This window comes from Corvus hawaiiensis, chromosome 3 (genome assembly GCF_020740725.1).
Source record: "Corvus hawaiiensis isolate bCorHaw1 chromosome 3, bCorHaw1.pri.cur, whole genome shotgun sequence".
NCBI classification, from domain to species: Eukaryota; Metazoa; Chordata; class Aves; order Passeriformes; family Corvidae; genus Corvus; species Corvus hawaiiensis.
The window spans coordinates 99000740-99023305 of record NC_063215.1 but is presented as its reverse complement, the minus strand read 5'-3'; the positions used below and the strand labels follow the sequence as shown (position 1 = coordinate 99023305).

The following is a 22566-nucleotide window of genomic DNA, read 5'->3' as shown; positions in this document are numbered from 1 at the left end:
TAGTGCTGAACTGTGTGTGCTGAGGGCAGTGGGAGCATCTGAATCCACTGAAGCAAATTCTTCCACGTGTATTAGTGCCACAAGTAATTGCCACAACCAGCAGTTCATCTTGTTCCTCTGTTGCATGGCCTACCATCAGGGATGGAAAAAATAGCTGGTGGGTTTCCTGACAGAAGGGGCAGAGTGAGATGTGTCTAACAAGCCCAGTGGACTCTGAGGGAGGTGTTTACAGGTGCCAACTCAGCTCTCCGTCTTTTTCCCTTGTTCTACATCTGTACTCCTCATTTAGCTCATTGCAACACCCACTCCCCAAGTTCTCATCTTAGTATAAATATTCTTGTTGGGCGAATAAAAATGTGGTTTTTCCCTCTCTTTTTTTTTTGCCTCTGGTTTTCTTGCCTCTCATTCCTAACTGTTCAACCCCTCACCCTTCCCTATTCTGGTTCTTGCTACCCTTTTGCTCTGTGTCCTATTCCCTAAGTCTTCAGCTGTTGCCATTCCCCTTTGTCTCTCTCAGTTGTTCAAATTCCTGCTGTCCCCTCTGCCAGCTGCAAGTACCTGTCTCTTTTCACCAGGTTGAACTAAGGTCTCTCTGTCTTCTAGGTCCATCTTTGCACTTGATTCAGACAAATGCAGTTCCCCGCACCAAGTCAGGACTAAGAGGAGAGGTCAGCAAGAGAACAGGGAGGACATGCCCCTGTTCTTTCTTTTGATGCTGGCCCAGACCAGCCACTACAGGTATAAAAATATTTCTACACTCTCTAAAGGAAACACTGTGTAGAGGAGCTTGAGCCAGCTAGGCCATCCATAGCAAAGGGCATCACAGAATAATAGGTGCTTTGGATTCAAATCCAGGAAATACTTATTAAAACATAGAAATATTAAAGCTTCCTTAAGAAACTTTTCCCAGAAGTTGAAATTCACAAAAGACTTTTTTTACTGTTGCTGTTGGAAATGACAGAGCTCCTTCAGCCAGAGTTTTCTGACACTTTCGAGGTCTTGTATCTTACACAGGAAGTTTTGGCACAAAGAGGAAGAACATGGCAAAGTAGCAAGCAGATGAAAATAAAAAACATCACACTCCCATAATAAATACCAGACAATTTTAATACTGGCCATACGCCTTATAATCAGTCGTAAAAATACTGTTTTACTGCACACAGAGACCCAATTACTCTTGTCCATGTAGGTCAGTGCAGCTGTCTCTTCTACTCATTTACACACAATGTTAAACTCTTAGAGGGACCACAGTTTGAAAAGCACCACATTAGTCTGATCGTAGTAATTCTCTCTTGATTGTCTTAGAAAAGAAATAAAGATTTAACCTGGACAAAACATTTGTTCTGTCGTCTTGTGATCTGTACAGGGAGGTGTGGGGGGAAGTAGGAAATAAAGATGTCACCCAGCCCAACCCACCTGACACTGAGCCACTCATAAAATGTCTGTCTGGGAGAAACAGCTCTCATCTTCTCATGAGAGAACTCATGGTCTTTGCACAGCTCACAGCTTATTAAATAAAACATGTTCTGTGTTAGCAGCCAAGTGCCTTGCTTTTAACGTCCCTGTTTGTGCAATTTAGCAGGTTTAGTATGTGAGCTTTTGGTGTTGCATCGCTGTTGAATCTTGATTCTCCTATTTCAGCATGCACCAGCAGCCTACCTCTCAGATAAGAGCTGGCAAGTAGCTAGGAATCACATAAATGGAAAACTTACCTCCTTTCTCCTTCTGGACCTATGCAGAGTGAGTTTGTTTATTCTGAGGCTTGCTGCGAGGCAAATCTTTTTTCCAGGCTTTGTAAGCAGGAGAGATTTGGGGGCAGATGTGTGAATGAAGAGAGGCACTCACCTTAACTGGCTGGGTGACTTGGGAAGACTTTGTTGATGTAATATTCTGAACTAAATATTCACATCTGTTTGTGCAAACATGCTGATCTCAGGGGAAATGAGAAGATTTATAGGCTAAAATAAGGGAATAAATGGCTGCTTAATTTGTACCTTAGTGCCACAGACCTTCCCGGTGGAGACCTGGTGAGCTAAATTGTGCAGATATCAAAAACCAATTGTACTTTTAACAGTGATCTCTGATTCTACAGTGGCAACAATCTATACTGCAGGTGCCAAAAATGTTCTGGGAATTAGAGTTCCAGAACAGAAGATTTCACTTTCTTAGGCTTTCAGTTTGAAGAATTTCATGATCAATCAATTTAGCCACATTTAAGAATAGAAAAATACGTTCCCTGGTTGGAGTAGGTTTCTCTCTCAAACGTACTGCTGAAAGTGTAGGAGACTTTGCCAGATGATGATGACTCAGAGACCTTTTTAGGAATTAGAAGGAACCCTGAGTGTAACACCTGTAACAACAAACCCCTGGCTTAATGTGCTTTTCACACGTGAGAAGCCTAAAGCTTTCCTCATAATCAGCATTTACTTCGTGCTGCCTCTCTTTTGGGTGTATCTTCAAGAGGTTGATTTTATTTTTCCCTGAAAGCACCAAGACTTCAGTAGACTCTTCATGCCAATTCTTCCCGTGGCTGCATTCATACAGATGATTGTAGAACTTGCAGCACCAGAGTACCAAATGACAGTTCTGTCACACGGTGCATCCTCATCCTCGGGATTTACATTGCCTCTGTAACGCACTGTGGCGCCCAACTCCTAAACATTATGCATAAATCCATAAATGGAGGGATGTATGCTTTATGCATTTATTTCCATAAATCACAGAGGTGTTAATGTGTTGGCATGCAGGTAAACAGAGCCTACTGTAACAAAATATTTAGATTTTTTGGCTTTGCTGGATGTAGTCTTCTCAAAGGGAATAAAAAGTCTGAGAGATACAGTCAAAGTATTTTTAAGTGTTTATCAAGTGCCGAAAACTGAACACATATTATTTTGAAGATCTTCTTTAGTTTAATAGTGTGGCAAATAGTCTTCATCAAAATTTTCCAAATCTTTTCTAAGCAGCCACAGAAAAGGTAATCAGATTTGTATTAATGTATATTCAGTGGAGCTCTAAAACAAAGTCTTTAAAAAGACAAGGGAAGAGACTGTGAAAGCATATTTAGCAACATCCTTCACTAAATTTTCACCAGAATTTTGAATGCTCTTCAAAGAAACTTCAGAAGGCAATCTAAGGATTAGTTTTCAGTGAGAAAAATGTGCATCGAAGTGAGTAAAAGCAAATATTTTAGGGCTACGTTGCATCCAAAATGGAAAGTGCAGAATGAAAAAGTTGAGTCTCTGAGTAAAGCAAGCAAAGCATCCCTGGATGGTTTATGCAACAGCATAAAGGTGAGATTAAACTCTCTGAACCTAGATTCCAACAGTACTAGTGCTGCTGAACTTTGGGTATCTGCATTCACTCTCAACCTTGAACCAATTTCATAATAAGGGCATGGACAGACTGTCTGAGTTACATCACAATATCTCTGGTGAGCTGTAAGGAAATAAAAAGACTGTAAGATAACTGAGTTCAAAGTCATAAACAGTTTCAACACAATGGGTTTTTTTAAGGCTGACATGTTTATACGTTAACTGCAATTGTTTTATTTGGATGTTCTGCAGGGAGTTTGACACAGGCATAAGTCTGGTATCAGTTTCAGTCTAGAAATACTGCTGATACAGAAAATGAACCTTTTCCAGTAGGACTCAATGCAATTTACAGTGATGAAATCAGTGAATGGCTTTCTCCTCTTCATGTTCTTTGCAATATGCTATGCTACCTAGAAAAGGCCATACAGAGATATAAATATACACACACACATTTATGTGAGGAGCATAACAGAACTACACTTTTTAAAAAGTGAAGTATTTGAAATATTTCAGGAAGGTTTATCCAGGTGATAGAGCAGAGACTGACTGGATATGTCCTAAAGTATGCAAAACTTTGTTTATGCTGGGTATTAAGTGCAGGGAATGGTGATTTGTAACTAAAAACCTGAGCAACCACCTTAAAATAGGAAAAAATATAACAAAAAGAAGACATTCCAGTTTAGGAAATAAATAATCCCGCAGGTTCATCATTCAATGTATTCAAGTGAAATTTAGGAGAGCATGAAAAATACTTTCTCAGGCCAACCTCCAGTGCAGGGTTTCTCCCCAGGACAGCTTCAGGACTGCCATGAAGAGTCACAGCTATGATTAAAAACCCAGGAACATTCAACCTCTGTGCTCTGCCAAGGACACTGATAAAGCTTTCCGGCAGACTAATGAAGCCTTGCTAGTCTAGGCTTCTGCTCCCTGGCTTGAAGCAGACCTAATGACTTCCCAGCCATTCCACCTTTCAGTCTATCCCAAGAAACCCCATCTTCCTCTTGCAGGTGTGAGAGGGAGGCACAAATAAAATGAGCAAGGAGTGAGGAGCAAACCACCTTCCACAACTCGGTCTGTTGGCTGGTGTTTATTATGTTCTTCATTTTGTGGTCGAATTTATCTGTTGCAGAAGCCAACCACGTGGTTTCTGTTTAGATTTGCTATGAGTTTGGTCCATCATTCTTAATTTAGAGAAATAAGCTTCACAAGCTTCACAGTCAAGGCTATCACCAGGTCTTCTTGGAATGAAGCTTAAAGGCCCTCTCACAGCCACCCATTGCATTTCAGGCTAGGGATGCTGCCTCTAAATGTCATGTGCTCAGGATCAGCCTCAGCTTTTTAGTACAAATGTGATATTTTCCTCCCCACAGCCTTAAGGAGGCATAACTCCTTTATGATGTACAGCAGTGTGTGGGCGTTGGCTTCTTTCATTCTCTAGTTCCTTCCAGGTAATTCTTGTAATGTCTTTTGTAAGTAATTTTTATGATGGTTAAGAAGTAATCTCTGGCAGGACTTAGATAAGCAGGATGAAGAAAGATGTCTCTTAACAGTAATGTTAATAGCTAGTTCCTTGTTTTCATGCCTCTTTTTACTATCCAAATTCTACAGAAGCACGAGGCCACGAGTGACCTTATTTTCATTCAGCAGTAGAAGAAAATTACCATCATTACTGCTGTTATTGTTGTCATATTTCATAATTACAGAGATACCCCATTTTCACGGGCTGGTAATGGCTTCTCTGGAAGGAATTAAGTAGATTTTTACCTGCCACCTTGAAAATTAATAACTTAAGGAGGATGTGCAAATCTGCAAAACCGAAAGTGGCATAGGGAGGGTCAGTAGCCATTGAATTTTTGTCCTGTCTTCTGGAACAAGAACATGTTAAGTGAAACTATCAGGATTGAGATTCAAAACAAGGAGAAAGAGGCAATAGGCTGAGAGAGTTGAGGTTGCTTAGCCCGGAGAAGGGAAGGCTCTGGGGAGACATTAAAGCACCTTCCATTATCTAAAAGGGCCCACAAGAGAGCAGGAGAGGGACTTTTTACAAGGGCAGGTCGTGATAGGACAATGATTAATGCCTTTAAACTGGCAGAGGGTAGGTTTAGGTTAGATGTTAGGAAGAAATTCTTTACTCTGAGGATGGTGAGGCACTGGAGTATATTTTCCAGAGAAGCTGTGGATGCCCCATCCCGGGAAGTGTTCCCGGTCAGGTTAGATGGAGCTCTGAGCAACCTGCCCATGTCTCTGCCCGTGGCAGGGTGGGTACCAAACTAAACTATCCTATGGTTCTTCACACTGTGAGAGGTGATGGTGGAGCTTGTTTCCAGTTAATGTTGAAGTCTGCAGTGATGAGTGAGAGGCTGGACTCGTACATGGAAAAAAACTCATTGAGGGCTACTAAATACAGATATCTGGCTCAGAAACTCACTTGGGCTGAAAACACTTGAAGGATAAAAGACCATTAAGGGAAAGTATAATACATACTTACCCTGCTTTACTCTTATCCAAGCATCCCCTTACAGCCACAGGTGGGGACAGCCTCTTGGCTACAGGATCTGGCTGCCAATGGCTAAGTGTTGAAAACTGGTGTGTTGAGGACTTTGAAATCCTGGTACACAGAGATCTTGAAGCTTACAGGAGTGCTTTGCACTTCGGGGTTCAGGAAGTTTTTTTGTTTTTAATAATTTTAGGAGTTCTGAAGAATTTTTCTAATTTCTGCTCCCAATTAGGATGAGAAAACTGCAGCTTTTCTAGCAGCATTGTAGCTGAAACTAAAGATGGCAAATAAATCAGAAAGCTAAGGTGTTGGACAACCTTTTCTGAGTCTCCTAAGAACTTGTTCCAACTCAGCATAGTCAGAAATGGAGAGCCTGGGATATTTAGGTTTCTTGTCTTGTTTAATAGTATGTATCTTGTTCAGGCCATCTCAGCACTGAATGAAAAAGTGAAATCATAACATTCCACTGTTGAATGTGTGCAGTCAGTGTAAAACACACAAGGATGCCAAACACACTGCAAAGCAATCATGAACATCGCTCCTTTCCAAAAGGATTTGAGACCAAATGTTCTGATACTGCAGGTGGATTGGTGCAGGCAGAATAGCAGTGCCCAAAAAGGGGGAAGAGCCCAAGTAAAGAAACTGGTAATGGCATCAGTGACTCCTATGAGCAGGATCATGGCTTTCTTTTGGACTGTGTGGGAAGAAATCAAGGTGCAAAAGAGCTACAGGGATAACACACACTTCATTCTGAAGACTGACCTGAATTAACTACTCTTGTTATTGAAAGCAACAGCTTACTTACATGTAATGATTAGGATAACTTTGTTCACCTGGCAGTTTCAGTTGTTGTTTTTCTTGAAGAGATTGTGGCACCTGGATGAAGAGGGAAAAGGAGGTTTGGATGCACAGTGAGAAGAGCAAAACTTTGGATTTCCAAGACGCTTCTAAGCATCCATTCCATGGATGAAGAGCTGGGCAGAAGATGTCCTGGTTTTGGCTGGAATAGTTTTGGCTTCATAGAAACTGGTGCAGCACTGCATTTTGAATTCAGCATGAGAAAAATATTGATAGCACACTGATGTTTTAGTTGTTGCTGAGTAGTGTTTGCTCCAAGTCAAAGACTTTCAGTTTTCCGTGATCTGCCAGCGAGAACCTGCACAAGAAACGGTGAGGGAGCACAGCCAGGACAGGCAGGACCTGAACTGGCCAAAGGGATATTCCACACCATAGAGAGTCATGCTCAGAAAATAAACTGAGAGGAGTTGGCCAAGAGCCACTGATCACTGCTGGGGGATGAGCGGGGCATCGGCCAGCGGGTGGTGAGCAACTGTGCTGTGCATCACTCCTTTCTTTGGTTTATTTTTGGTTTGTTTTTTTTGTTTGTTTGTTTTTACTATGTTTCAGTTATTAAACTGTTATCTCAACCCATAAGGTTTTTTTTACTTTTTTTTCTGACTCCCCTCCCCATCCCCCTGGTGGCAGGGGAGAGCGGGTGAGCTGCTGTGTGGCACTGAGTTGCCAGCTGGGCTTAAACTGTGACTGAAGATGAGAAACAGAAAGCAGGAGTGAATGATCAGTTCCATAAAAATGTGTGCTTAATGTTCAGAACAGAAAAGTGAATCAAATATGAGACCATCCAGGGGAAGGAGTAAAGGAGACAGCCAGGACTTTTGCAGTTCCTCTGTATCTGTGGCTGCCCTGTATTCTGAAGACAGTGAAGGTTTGGTTTCCTCATCTCCAAGAGGTGTAGATGGGAACTGGAAACAGTCCAGACACGGATCTGTGGTCTGACCCAGCAGACACTGCGCTGTTCCTGTGTCAGAGTGTGGCTGTATCGTGACAAGCAGATGGGGATGCGTGAGCTTGACAGAAGGAATAATCAGAAGATCAGCAGATACAGTGTCAGAGCTGAGGCTCTGAACACATACAGCTTCTGACACCTTCAGAGTCAGCTGTAATTGTGCTCCATGTCAGAGGACTTAGTCACAGCCTTATTTGCTGAAAACAATATTTTTAACACCATTTCTTCAGAATAACTGTGATATTTTTATGTTTTGAAGTGAGTTCAGGGCTATGAAACTTTCTTTTTTTCAAAGAGGATTGATGTATATAATTCGGAGGATTAATGGTGTTTCAGCTACTGTATTATATGTCTTCCTAAAATAAAAGCCACTGGAAATTCCTTTCAGTTCTATGAAGGTACAATTAGCTTCAGAGAGTTGTCTTTTTTTGTCTTTTTTTTTTTTCTTTGATTGTAAGTGAAGTGCCAGAGGCAGAATTTTCTATCATTAATTATAGTAAAGAAGATGTAGTCTGTCATTTTAAAATTTATATCTGACTATTTATCTTCCTATAACTCATATTTTTCTTCTTTCTTTTCTTACCTATGTCCCACTGCTTTTGATTTGGATCAACCATTAAAAATCTCGTATCCTGTGTTGGTAGTAGTAATTATAGAGCTGAAATGTGTGGTGATGTAAGTTACTCCGTTCTCTCCCACAATTGTGTTTATGTTTATGGTAAGGTTCATTTCAATACATTTATTTTTATGAATTTATAATAATAATAAATAATAATTTGCATTTTACTGCATTTATTATAACAATAATAAATAATAATAATAGTTTGCATACCGCAGGATATTGAATGCGTGAATCTCTGGTTAATTGGGAGTTGTGTGTTAATTCCTTGCAGGGGAGACTATCCCCTGAAAGGCTACTCAAGTCCACTCCAGAGGTTAAAATACATCTTGGGTTCTGTGCACAGAGTTAGGTGAAATGGAGAGGCCTCCTTTAAAAGATGTATTCAACCAAGGGCTCAAACTCAATCAACAGCCGTAACAATGCAATTGCTTCAGAGCTAGAACAAAGAGGAAATTCCTGAGGCCCTGAAGGGATTTCTGGCTGTAGAGAGCACTGCCTTAGGTAGGTGGGACAAGATAGTGTTTCTTGGCCTTGCTGGTTTAAAATCTGACAGTGATGGGTGCTTTGTCAAGCAGGTGAAATGTGTGATGTGGCATTTCAGTGTGAGTTGTAGCTGCTGAAGCAGTACCTCAGCACTGGTTTGCCTCTGGCATAGCTGACGTGCTCCAAACTCTCACAGGATAACACCTTAAGGACATAATTTTCTTTCGGTCTTATATATTTTATTATTTTTGGGATGAGTTCTGGTATTGAGAACCCCATTGTTGAGGATAGCTTGATTTCACAGCAGCTCCTTTAGTTGTCCCCATCAATTTGAAATGATGTATTAGTAGCGCAGCTCTGTCCTTTTTCCCTTTGCCAGCAGGGCTGTCATTTTCCCAAGAGCTGTCCTAAGAGCAACAACAACAAAACATCTACAAATACAAGATAGAGGTTTACTACTATATTATGGTTCTTGTAGACTTTCCTGTAGGTTAAAAAGTGCATGAAATTATTTTTCTTGTAGGGTGGTGATAGATTTGTGCACACTAAGGTATTATTTTCATTGAGTCATAAAATGTGAAGGGTTGGAATGGACCTTAAAGATGAAGTTCCACATGCTTAGACATCTCCCACTAGACCAAGTTACTCAAAGCCCCATTCAACCTGGCTTTGAACACTAACAGAGATGGGGCATCCAAAACCACCCTGGGCAACCCGTGCCAGTATTTTACCATCCTAAATTTCCTCTCTTTCGATTTGTACCCATTATTCCTTGTACTATCACTGCAGTTCCTGAGGAAGAGTCACTCTCTTCAGGCTTCTCTTCAGCCCCCCTTCAGATACTGGGAGGTTGCTATGAGGTCTCTCCACAACCTTCTCTTCTCCTCAAGGAACAGCTCCAACATTCTCAGCCTGTCTTCCTAAGCAAGGTGCTCCAGTCTTCCTATCAACTTTGTGACCTCCTCTGGACTTGCTCCAACAGCTCCATGTCCTTCTTCTGTTGAGGTCACCAGGTCTGGATGCAGCACTGCAGGTGGGGTCTCACCAGAGTGGAGGAGAGGAGAATCACCTCCTTTGACCTTCTGGCCACGCTGCTTCGGATGCAGCCCAGGATTCGCTTGGCTTTTTGACACACCTCTTTAAAGACTGGTGGCTGGAAACGAGCTAGCTCAGTAGACGACACTCTGTCCTTTGGTTTGGCACTTTCGTCCCCAATAAAGCACCAAAGGACCGTAATTGTTGGATCGCTGGAACTTCACCGTCGCGGGGTGGCCGGAGCGCAGGCAGGACAGCCTTGGGTAGCTGTGCCTGCCCGAGAGGGCCCTTCCCCCGCCGCCGCCCGGCTCCGCGCCTCCCCGCGGCCCATCTCTCTTCCGTTCTTTGCGCGTTTGGTTGATTCCGCGTCCCCCGCCGTGGCCGCTCGGGGTCCGCGGTGCCCGGGGCGGGGCGGGGCGGGGCGGTGCCCCCGGGCGGGCCGGGCCGGGCCGGACCGGGCGCTCTTATTGCGGGCGGGCGCTGGCGCGGAGCGTTACCGGCGGCAGCGAGCGGCCGCCATGGGGCGGTACTCGGGCAAGACGTGCCGCCTCATCTTCATGCTGGTGCTCACCGTCGGCTTCTTCGTGGCCGAGCTGGTGTCCGGATACCTGGGCAACTCCATCGCGCTGGTGTCCGACTCCTTCAACATGCTCTCGGACCTCATCTCCCTCTGCGTGGGGCTCTCCACCGGGCGCATCGCCCGCCGCAGCAGCCGCGGTCCCCGCGCCACCTACGGCTACAGCCGGGCCGAGGTGGTGGGAGCGCTCAGCAACGCCGTCTTCCTCACCGCCCTCTGCTTCACCATCCTCGTGGACTCCATCCTCCGCCTCGCCCGGCCCGAGCCCATAGACGACGCCCAGCTGGTGCTCATCGTCGGCACCCTCGGCCTCGCCGTCAACGTCGTGGGGCTCCTCGTCTTCCAGGACTGGGGCGCCTGCTGCCGCCGGAGACGCCCGTCCGCTCGTCCGCCCGCGGCCGCCGCGCTGCGGGACGTGCCCGGTGGCAGCCCGAACGGCGAGGCAGATGAAGCAGGTGCCTTTCGGCTGCACTTCGCCTCCCCGCCTTCCCCTTGTGTCCCGCATCTCTCCCCACCCCTCCTTCCCTTCAGCATCCTTCTCACCCTTCCGTACCCTTCCCCATCCCTTCTCTCCCTCTCGTTTTCCCTCGGGACCCGCCGAGATGTTGGCCCAATCCTCTGGGCCCTTTCAGAGCCCCAAGGCCACCCGTGGGCCCCGGGGGCTTTCACTAAGCCCACTCAGGCACCCGCCGCCTCTTTCACCTTGTACTTTGCCCCGGGCTTCTGGGTGTCCTCTCGGGATGGGGGGAGGAGGCGTTGCCCAGGGAACTGCATGGGAAATGTTTTGACTCGTTTTTATGTTTTCTTCTTGTCATCTTTGAAATAAGTTGATTTTGAGAAGGTTTTGGTTTTGATGTTTTTTCTGTTTGTAGAACTTATACACAACACAGCGTTTCTTCTTTGAATGCAGGTGATTCACCAAATGACCAAAAGAGCCCTGAAGAGGGGTCAGAGAAGAAAAAAGAGAAAAAGTCTGAAGCATTGAACATCAGAGGTATGGCATAGGAGTATACTGCTAACGTTATATTAACTTCAAACTCTTTGTGGTTTTCATTTCAGATTTACATACACACACACAAATATCAGCAAGAAGGGGAGCAAAACCTCAGGACTCTTCTATGTATTTGGATCCAGTTATCTCTGCTGGAAAGGTTTTGATTGTATGAAATAGCATAAGTAGTAACAAAATAGTGTCATGCTGATTTGGCTCTGAGTGTGCTCACATTTTGATTTTTATTCTTAGAAGAGTACAGCTGAACATTTGGAAAGGACACAAACCCTATTGCACTAAGCTCAAGTCATTACAGGCTTTACAGGAAAGTAACACAGGTAGCTATGAGGTGCATTTTTGAGTGTCACTGATGTAGTAGTTGACCAATTTTCAACCTTAAAATGCTTTTGGGTAGAAAACAGAAATCCTTCTAAATCCCAAGGCTGATAATGTTTTATTGTCAGCATAAGAAAAAAGATTCTGAAACTGGTGCTTCAGCATGGTGTTTTTGCAGGCCCCTGAAGTGTGAACCCATCCCTGTGAGAGTCTGTGACAGGATCAGCCCTTCCTACGTTGTAATTCAACAGGTCTCTGGGAATCTGTGGCGTGAAGCATAAAGCTCCTCCTAGGAATAAATTACCCACGTGTCTCTCCCTGTCTGTGTAGGCGTTTCCATGCATACACTTTTATGTGTGTACTCTGAGCAGGGCAAAAAGCAGATGTCTTTGAGGATATGAAATACGGAGTTTGTCCCCAAGGAAAGGACTGTCAGAAACCTGAATCAGAACAGTAGTTTCAGGCTTTTTATGGTCACCTCTCAGCAGCTGATATTCCTCTAAGGTTGTGTAAGTTTGCATTGCATAAATTCAGCTTGAGAGGTCAATGTGGCAGTCAGACACCTGGGCTTGCTGGGGTCTTTTTGTGTGTATGTGTGACTGTCTGTCTTTCAAAAGTGTTTGCACAGCTACACAAATGCTTCTGTAAGGGAAGATGATTTGGAAAATCAAACCATGTGCTTGAGTCTCAACACTTGCCTGAATGACTAGAAGTTGGTGTCACTGAAAATTATGGCATTATAGTGGTAACATTATTTGAGCAGGATAAGCAAACTGTCACACTCAGGGATGGAGGAGAGAAGAGTGAGAAACCAATTACTTTAGAGAAGGCCTTGCTTGCCTGAACCACAGTGCTTAGGTATAAAGATGCTGGAAGCTTTCAAAAATGTCTGAAAGATAAGAAGTTTTGTGACAGTTATTTTAAGATACTTTTCATCTTCGATTTTTTAGAAAGAAATTTTTAAGTGCTACTTCAGTATGTCACCTTAGCAAAACCTATTTTTATTATCTTTATAAATATTCTTTGCTTCTGTAGTCATAAAGATATGTGTCTTTGAAATTCTGATTCAATCAATACTTTTCATTTTAAGTTGTCTACATAGCTATACGTCGTGATCACCTGGCAAAAAATTCTTTTCTTGTGGAATTCGAGCCTCCCTGAAAAACATGGCTGAACAAAATGGATTGACAGAGGGATGGATTCCTTGATTTTTAGAACTGGTAGAAACAGGAATCCATAAATTCTGCCTGGCAGGATTAATTATTGTAGTGTGAAATTATTCCTTTTACTTCTTGAGCATATGCAGAGTAGTTCAGTGAGACTTTGCAAGGCAAGTTGTTGGAAACAGTTACCTATGGTCTTACCATACTGCTTTCGTTCTGTAAATACTCATTTTCACTTCCAGCTTATAATCATAGTCTTTGGGATTTGATAGGGAAATGGGTTCATTTCTGTCTGGGCCCTAATTCTGTGATGCCTTACCAAGATGTACATATTAATGATGTTAAGAATGTAAAATAAGCATTTTTCCAAATTCTGTATTCTCAATTACTAATTCATCAAAATTCTGACATAGTTAGTTTTTTTCTTAACTCAAAAGAAGGCTTTCTGAAACATTTTCCTGTTCTTTATAAGCTGTGCTCTCTTGTTAGTTGCCTGGGCAATGCAATTGCATCCTGCCTGTCCCTCTTTTTAGTGCAACAGCTGATAGCCCATGCTGAATCAGGACTATTTGTAAATGAAAAGGAAACACTGCAACACTGTTAGGAGGAGTAAAACCCCGTGGTAGACTGCCAAATGGGACAGAACACGCCTGACTCCAGCAGAAAGAGCTGGACTCACTAGGAGTTTGTATTTTCTTATCTGACCCAAGTGATTTGGAGGAGCTCCAGAGGTTGTGGCCTTCATTTCTCACACAGATAAAGGTGTGTGTGCAGAGCTGGCAAGGAACAGCAGCACAGGCACAGTTCTAGGGTTAACCAGTATCCAGCATCATCAAAACTCTTTGCTGTGTTGTTAATGAGTTTTGGGGGAGCCTTTTAAGGCTTCCCTAGCCCAGAGGAAGGGATTAAATGGCAGTGAAGCACTTGAGAGTGTATGTGATAGGGTTGTTAAAAGGAGACCGTTCATTTCCTTCTTTCACAGCTTCCCCCCCCAAAAAGTGCTGACTAAGAAATTGACTTCATATAGAGAGAGATGTTCGGAATTCAGTCATGGGTTGGAATAAAATCTGAGTTTGAACAGTAAAAACTAACAAAAATGAGAAGTGATGGGAAGAGCAAAGTTTATGTAAAGTAGTAAAAAGAAAAAGAAAAAAAAAGGGACTTCTTGGGTTATGGTAACTGTATAGCAGAAAACCAGCTTTGGTTATTGTAGTTTAAAGAGCAGCTAAATATGTTACAGTTTTGTGTCTTTACCTTTTGTACAAAACCTTATTTTATAAGATGTAAGAAGAGGTACCCAGCATTCCTCTCAATTTAGAGTAGTCCAGGCACTAAACCATGTGACTGACCCTAGATTTTTGGCAGGTCAGAAGACTAGTAATATTGATGGAACAATATGACTGGTAATCAAGCTTGATCTGAAAATTGGGGTCTGGGGGTGTCTGGAGCCAGCTTAGAGTTCACTTAGGCAATTTTTCAGATTTCAGCGGTGTCACAGAAACTCATGGGGGAGGGTAACTGTTGCTGAGGGTAGTCTGTGGCTCTCAACTTCCAGGGTAGAATGGATAAATTTAGTCATCAATTTTAAATTTAGATTTAATGTGCCAGGATCTCTTAATAATCTTCATGCATTTAAGCAAGCACATTTTGTGTTGCCATGGCATTGCAGTTGGACAGCAGTTGCTAGCATACCCTACATGCTTAATAATGCATCCCACTTAAACAGCAGTTCTTCAGAGTCAGTATTTCCCTTGCTTTTTTTCCAAAAGCTGTTACTGGAAACTTTGGTTTCGATATTAATGGCTGGAATATTGCATTCTTCATGTCAAGTGGAACATACTTGAAAAATGTAGCATTACATTCCCCTCCAGAAAAAAAACCAAAACAAAACAAAAAACCCCAAACCCATCCCACTAATGGAAATTGTGCCATTTGTTTCAGGTGTTCTTTTGCATGTTATGGGAGATGCACTTGGATCTGTGGTCGTGGTAGTTACTGCTACTATCTTCTATGTACGTCCTCTGGGGGCTGCTTCGTGTAATTGGCAGTGCTACATTGATCCAAGCCTGACAATAATTATGGTGTTCATCATCCTGTCTTCTGCATTCCCACTAATAAAGGAGACCTCAGCTATTTTGTTGCAGATGGTCCCCAAAGGTGTTAATATGCAACTACTGAGTAAGTCAAATTTGTTGTTGAAATGCTGTTAATTTTAATGGTGTATTTCAATGCATATGTTATTTGTGGAATGATATGTTTGGATTATTTACTCGTATTAGCTCTAAATTCTCAAGAACTGTGAGAAACAGTCACATGCCTGTGTCCTAGCAACATGACTCAAATCTCTCTGGATTAGTTAAAGCATGCATTTTGAGAATGTGGTACTCCAACAATACATCAAACATACCAGATCTTGAGCTGTTAATGCTTTGTGTTGGTTATTTGTGAAAAAACCAGTGTTGAGTTACAATCTTTTCCAACCCTGCAGTGGCTACTTCTGAAAGGCTGCCAAAACATCTTAGAAATTTCCATTAAGGTTGGGTAATTTTGTAGCTCTTAGTGCTGTTCACACTGGTTAATTGTGGAGTAGCACTGGGTATTTCTGGAATTCCATCATGCTCAAGGGTTAAAGAAACCAGAAGATGTGGGATTTTGATAGAGGAAGTGATGCTGTAAGGTTTCCTCTGTGAACAGTTGGTAATTGCCATTAGGGAGCCTGAGGGGTGGGTGAATCCAAAAGGAAGGATGGCCTGTTCATGCAGTCACCTGGAGGCTGAACTGAAGGCAGCTGGGAGTAGACATATTTTATCAAGTATATTTGTTCTAAAATGATAGTTTCGACACTGCTGCTTTTGAATAGGGTGCCTAGTGAGACTGATCATTAATCAATGCACCAAAGCCCCTAATACCTTTCTCTTATGTCTTCCAGCTGACAGACTAGCTCGTGTACCAGGGGTTAGCAGCTTCCATGAGGTGCATGTCTGGGAGCTTGCAAGTGGGAAGAATATTGCCACCCTTCATGTCAAGTGCCAAACCCCTTCTGACTACCAAGATGCTGCTTACAAAATACGGAAGGTTTTCCACGAGGCAGGAGTCCATTCCGTGACCATCCAGCCTGAGTATGTTGACCACAAGACTTCTCATCTACTGTGCAGCTCACCCTGCATCTCAAAAGCTTGTGATTCTCAGCTGTGCTGCAGCCAGAGGGAGCCCCCCAGGGCTAAAACGAATGGCTACATGGAGAAAAGAGAAAGTTGCCTTTCCACACAGCACAAAGACGATGGTTCAAGGAAAAGTGACATTGAAATTCCTGTGGAGGACCCAGTGGCAGAGGAGAGCGTGAGAAACGCGAAAAATTGTGACGTGTCTGATGACAAATCACAGTTGTGTGGTACACGATTTTAGGCAATTCCCTCTGCTCTGTGTCATGTTTTCATGGAGCAAACATATCCTGGTTGGGAAGGGGGGCATCAGTCATTGTAGCTGATGTAGGTGTGGCAAAAAGATTTCTGTGCTTTAGCTGTAAACCAAAATACACCTAAACCCCCCTTGTACCTGAAATAAGGATTAAGATTTCCACCAAGGCTGTTGTGTTCATCTAAGATTTTTGTGATGCAGCCTTACCCAGTTCCTTACCAAACTAAGGGTGAATTCCTGCTGTTAGAGTGGATGGTGTGTATCTCTCTGTCTGCACTGATGTTTGCTGTTCACAGCCAGTGGCACTGGGAGAGAAACTCTGGCCTTTCCTGCTGAAGAGAGCTGTTTCTTAAAAGCTCTGTGGCCAGTTAATGACTGTACTGGGCTGAAGTACTGTATATTTACAAAGGACTTCAGTAGAGATGCTTTACTGATCCTTCAACCCCATTTTTGCATGGACAGTTCATTTTTCACAGTAACACTTCTGGCCAGTGGGGTTTGTGAATGAAATTAAGAGTATCTAAGGGGAAGCACTCAGGAATTTTGACTTGTGTTGTTTTCTTGATTGACTCCTGTATTTAGGGACAGAGCAGAAGCTGGTCTTGCTTCTCCACAAACAATATTGGAGTCCCAGCTTAATCATAGATGAGTGTGCTAAGGAGTAGGCTGCTTTCATGAAAGCAAATAAATACCTACTAGCATTGTCTGTATGGACTCTAGCAAATGGAAATGCAGGCAGTCATCCAAATAACTATTATCTTTTTCACTGCTGTGATTGTACAACTCAGTCTTTTCAAATTCTTTTTATCCTTCTCCTGACAACACAAGTTCTAAGAGCCATGGTCTTATTTCATCATTGCGCAGGATGATTGCATTATCTTTGACACTGAGTCTGTCATTATTCATGCTGAATAAATAAGCTAATGTGTTTATTATGAACAGTTGAAAATCTGAAATTCTATTATTAAGGCATAATTTAATATTGTATTAATTAAGGAAGCACCTTTAAAGTCTCATATGCAGTATTATCACTCAGAGAGAGCTTTAAAAAAATTAAACCAGGAAATTTTTCCTGGTTTAGTCTTGATTATTTCTTCTCGGCTGGTTTTAAAGGTCTGAACCTTACCCTCTGCCCTGGCTTTCCTCCCCCTGCCCAAAGGTGTCTCTCAAAGCGTATTTAGTGAAGGAGTTCACTATCTTTTTGCTGCTTGCTCTTTCTGAAGGTATGCAGGGGTGCTCTAAGGAAAACAAGGTGATGTGTGCCCTGTCACCAGTGCTGGATTTCAGGTGCATTCCACAGGGTTCTGGGAGAGGAGACTCACTACCCAATCCACACTGAGTCTAGTGCTTGGTCTCCCTGGCTATGCAGATCAGATCCAGAAGATTCCAAATACATTTTGCTGGCAAAAGCAGCCTTTCAGTGATCTGTGTGGCCTGGAGAGGCAATTTCATCCATTTATTCACAAGGACACCTTTGTGAAATAGAGGTGTCTTTACCTCAGTGACACATTAACAGAAAGGGAAAATTGATTTCCAGCCTGGGCTGGGAAAATACTGGGACCTCCTTGTAAGGATGGCTTAAAAACAGCCAACTCCTTATTAATAAAGATGATTGCAATAATTCAATTGATATTAAAACACAGAATGATATTTTACTACTTGGAATGTGGTATTTACTGAAGCAGTGATTCCAGTCTAAATAGAACGTTTCTGGAATTGTAATTACCCCTTTTAAACAAATTTTTGGGTGAATTAAGACACTTTATACTATTTCACTGTAAGTTTGTATTATACAAATTAACCTATTTGTTAATATAATTAAGAGCTTGATCCTCCAGCCTCTTTGATTCCTTTGGCAGCAGCAGGATCTTGCTTGGCAGTTATTGCACCAGCTAATGTAAATCAGGAAACATCATAAGAATTGCTCTGTCTTTTACAAGCATGTGCTGTGAAGTAAGACAGCCCTTTGTTCTGTTCTTTTTTTTCCTCTTTATTTTCATCTGTGATGGTGTTTCGATGTAAATGAAAAATGTATTTATTGTGTTTTTGAGAACTGGAATAGAAAGCTCCCAAAATAACAACAAAGTCTGTGGGAGAACTTTCTTCACAGATATCCTTTAAAACAAGCACCCTTTCATAATTATGCATTTGTTTCCTAAATTAGGTAATTTTATATATATATATACACACACACATTTTATTAAATGGTTGAAAGCTGGAATGGCAGTATTTACTCTGGGATTAAAGAAAACTAGTATGTGTGATGTTGGGGCATTTGTCAAAATGGGCAATTTTTATTCTTCCAGTGTTAAAACCGTGGCTATGTATTTTTAAATTTTTTTAAAAGTGTTGTAATCTGAAAATACAATGAAATAACATCCTTAAACTTTTTTTCTTGTCTGGTTGAATGGACTGTAACTGCTGCTTGTGAATAAATGGGAAAATACTAGGCTTATAGAAATCTTCATATCTAGAAAACAAACAGATTTTAAAATTGCTTTATTACTTAAGCAAGCAAAACCAACAGAGCTATGTTATTTATGAGCTAAACCTTGCTTTTTTTTTTTTATGTTGGGACTTTCAGGGTATTCAACCAAGGTTTCTGACCAACATCTTTGCCTTCCTTTCAGTAACAAAATATTTTTCTCCTGTAGTGTGTGTCCCCTCTCTACTTCTGTGGGAGACTCCATTCCAATGAGTGTGTATTTTGTATTGGCCTGTTTCCCTTCAGTTCTTGGCATATCTCTTCTAATTCTGTTGAGGCGGGCTTCCCTCATTTTGAGATATAGTATATTTCCATGTTAGCCCTTATCTATGGGCAGTTGTTCTAAATTCAGTTTTGTAGTCTATTGCACTGTCATAAAAGCTCTGTTCTGGCCTCTTTAGCTGAATTGCTTTGTTTGCCTCCCTGACAAATGCAGGTTGATTGTGCTGCTCTGTCCCCTTCAACCACTGCCTTGTGATTGTCTCTCATGGCTTTCACGTTCTCTTGCAATGATTGTCCCTTTCTGTCCATTGCTGCTGGTGGCAAAGGAAATCTGCTTAAATTATATGTGACTTTCAACTGGTTGTCCAGCTCCTGTGGATGTGATCCATAGCCAGTCATACATGTGACCTAGTAGGATGATGATGAAACCTTTGCTAGGCTTGCCAGATCATTCTGGAGTAAAAGTGAAACCTGGAATAAGTTAACATGACATTGAAAGCAAAAGCAATTTACTGGCCTTCATCAGTCGTGTGCCTTTTCTTAAAGAGAATCAATTCTTTTCACCTTTTCTTGTGTGCCGAAAGTGCCAATTTGATTTTTAATGTTTTCTTCTTCTGTAGCTCTCTAAATGTAGGCGTTGCCTTTGCTCTTCATTATAAAGAAAACTGCTACTATTTTCAGGAGTATTGCCTTTGTTTTACCACCTTTTCCTTGTCTTCTTTACAATACTTACTTTGACTCATCGTGCAAGTGTGGTTTTTTTCCTCTTAATGTTCTTTTCATTGTCTCTTCAATAAAAGCAGGATGGTTTTGATAGTCTGGTCATGGTGGTGTATCAACAATACAGTTTAGAAATACATTTTTATGTGTAAGTTTAAATTTTGCACTCTATTAAAATACACCCACTTTCTGGTTTTGCTATGTTAAACACACCTTACCACTGCAAACCAATTTTTGCCCTTTTTTACTTTTTCCTCTTCTTTCCCTCTCCCATTCCTGGTTATATACTCCCTTTTATTCTGAACTTTGAAGGAACCACACCAGCACCTGAATTTTTCCCAAAGTGAAGTTCACTATCCAAGTTCTATGGATGGCTTGAAGTGAGTTAATCCAAGGACTATTTTGTGTAGTGTGGTCTGTGTAGAAGTGTTATCTAAGTAGTCATCCTGAGGTAGGAACACATGTGTTTATGTATATTTAAATTCTTTATGAACACTCTAACTGAATCAACTTCCTAAGAAAGTTTGATTTCTAAACGTGGGAAGGTAAAGTGAAATCATGAGGGTTCCTTGGTCATTAACATCTTGGGGGAAAGCTTAGTGAAAGATAATTCAAAAGCTATGAACATTCCTATGGGTTCTACTACTTACTCTGCTGTACAGTGGAAGCACTTTCTATGTTAAATACTTTATTTGAACAGTGATACCTTGATGTGAGGATGTCACTGTAAAAGATTGTTACATTTATGGAGCTGTGTTGCTTAAAAATTTCCTCCAGTTTTTCTGTTCCTGATGTGATTTAATGTGCCAAAATGTAATTTCCATGATTGCTGAATCTCACTGGGGTTTTATTAACCATTAGTGAGAAATGACTTAAGGTTTTATGTACAGCTATATTTTTATCAAAATGAAGTTTGAATGTCTTGTAAATAAAGTGTATTTTTAAATAAACCTTTGTTCTGAGCTTGATGTTTGCTAGCAATAGGGAGCTTGTGTCTCACTGGATAATTTTAGGATCTTTGCATGAGTGAAGTTTGTTCTCAACCTGTGAGCTTGTTAATGTTGCAAATTTTGTATGTATTTAGAAGAAAAGGGGATCAGCACTCAAAAGCTTTTCTTCTGCAAGCAGCCTTGCATTTTGCCACATGGAGAAAGTTGAACGTGTAGATTATGATTCTCACTCCTGGGTTTCATGACCTGAATGTGTGTGCTAGAAATGGGGTGAGGTCTAACACTACAAGTTTAGGTGCCGTTTTTGGAACAGCAGTCATGGAGATGCCCTCATATGTTTGTCTTCTTAGCATCAGTATTAAGTATCTGCCACCTGCTCCCTACCCTGTTGTGTCCAATTCTCCAGTTGTTCATGTCCCTACTTACTTTGTTAAGAATAATCAATAAGGAGGCTGTGGTCATTGTGCTTGGTTTGCTTTTTTTAAGTCCTTTGAGTGTGTCTGAGTGGCAGATGCTACATAAATGCTCCATAAGAAATGCAGTTCAGGTTTGGCCAATATGTTGCCTGTGCTCGTGTGCGTGGTTGGTATTACTCGGCTTGTAGATGGTGGATGACTGGTGATTTGGAAGACAGAACTGAAAAAGTTTTAAAGCCATTCCTGACAAAATTAAAATTACACATAGATTCATAGAAGGTTAAGGGGTTGGAATGGATCTTAAGCATTACTTAGTTCCAAACCCCTGACATGTGCAGGGACACCTCCCACTGGGCCAGGTTGCTCAAGGCCTTATCTAACCTGGTCTTGAACTCCACATCCACAACCACCCTGAGCAACCTGTTCTAGTCTCTAATCACACTCACAGTAAAGAATTTCTTCCTAATATCTAACCTAAATTTCCTCTCTTTCAATTTGTACCCATTATTCCTTGTACTATCACTGCAGTTCCTGAGGAAGAGTCCCTCTCTTCAGGCTTCTCTTCAGCCCCCCTTCAGATACTGGAAGGTTGCTATGAGGTCTCTCCACAACCTTCTCTTCTCCTCAAGGAACAGCTCCAACATTCTCAGCCTGTCTTCCTAAGCAAGGTGCTCCAGTCTTCCTATCAACTTTGTGACCTCCTCTAGACTTGCTCCAACAGCTCCATGTCCTTCTTCTGTTGAGGTCACCAGATCTGGATGCAGCACTGCAGGTGGGGTCTCACCAGAGTGGAGGAGAGGAGAATCACCTCCTTTGACCTTCTGGCCACGCTGCTTTGCATGCAGCCCAGGATTTCCTTTGCTTTCTGGGCTGCAAGCACCCATTGCCAGCTCATGTTGAACGTTTCATCCACCGTCACCTCCAAGTCTTTCTCCACACAGCTGCTCTCAATCACTTCTCTGCCCAGCCTGTGGGTGTGTCTGGGATTGCCATGACCCAGGTGTAGGACCTTGCACTTTGCTTTGTTGAACTTCCTGAGGTTTGCAGCGGCCCAGCTCTCTGGCCAGTCAAGATCCCTCTGGATACCATCCCTTCCCTCCAGCGTGTTGACTGCACCACACAGCCTGGTGTCACCAGTGAACTTGCTGAGGGTGTCCTCTATCCCAGTGTCCATGTCACTGACAAAGATACTGAATAGTATTGGCTACTACAGTACTGACCCCTGAGGGACACTGCTCGTCACTGATCTCCACTTGGACAATGAGCCATTGACCACCCCTCTTTGCGTGCAGCCATTCAGCCAGTTCTTTATCCACTGAGTGATCCATCCATCAAATCCATGCCTCTCCAATTTGGAGACAAGCATGTTATGCAGTACAGTGTCAAACACTTTGCAAAATCCATGAAGATGGTGTCAGTTGCTCTGTCCCATCCATCAAAGCTGTAACCCCGTCACAGGAGGTGAGCAAATTTGTCAGGCATGATTTCTGCTTTGTAAAGCCATGGTGGCTATTACCAGTCATCTCTTTGTTTTCCA

The 22566-nt window shown here is 42.3% G+C and overlaps 1 protein-coding gene and 1 long non-coding RNA gene across 2 annotated transcripts; one reads left to right on the top strand and one right to left on the bottom strand.

Moving 5' to 3' along the window:
• Positions 1–8934: 8934 nt before the first annotated feature.
• Positions 8935–21874, bottom strand: LOC125322729. Its single transcript, XR_007202191.1, has 2 exons — positions 21504–21874; positions 8935–9452 (listed from the first exon to the last, which is right to left on the bottom strand). It is a non-coding gene; the product is annotated as an uncharacterized LOC125322729 (long non-coding RNA).
• Positions 10221–20613, top strand: LOC125322724 (zinc transporter 10-like). The gene is made up of 4 exons (XM_048296754.1): positions 10221–10784; positions 11240–11323; positions 14761–14997; positions 15749–20613. The coding sequence occupies exons 1-4, from the start codon at positions 10271–10273 to the stop codon at positions 16222–16224; spliced, it is 1311 nt and encodes a 436-aa protein (XP_048152711.1). The 5' UTR covers positions 10221–10270; the 3' UTR covers positions 16225–20613.
• Positions 21875–22566: the final 692 nt, after the last annotated feature.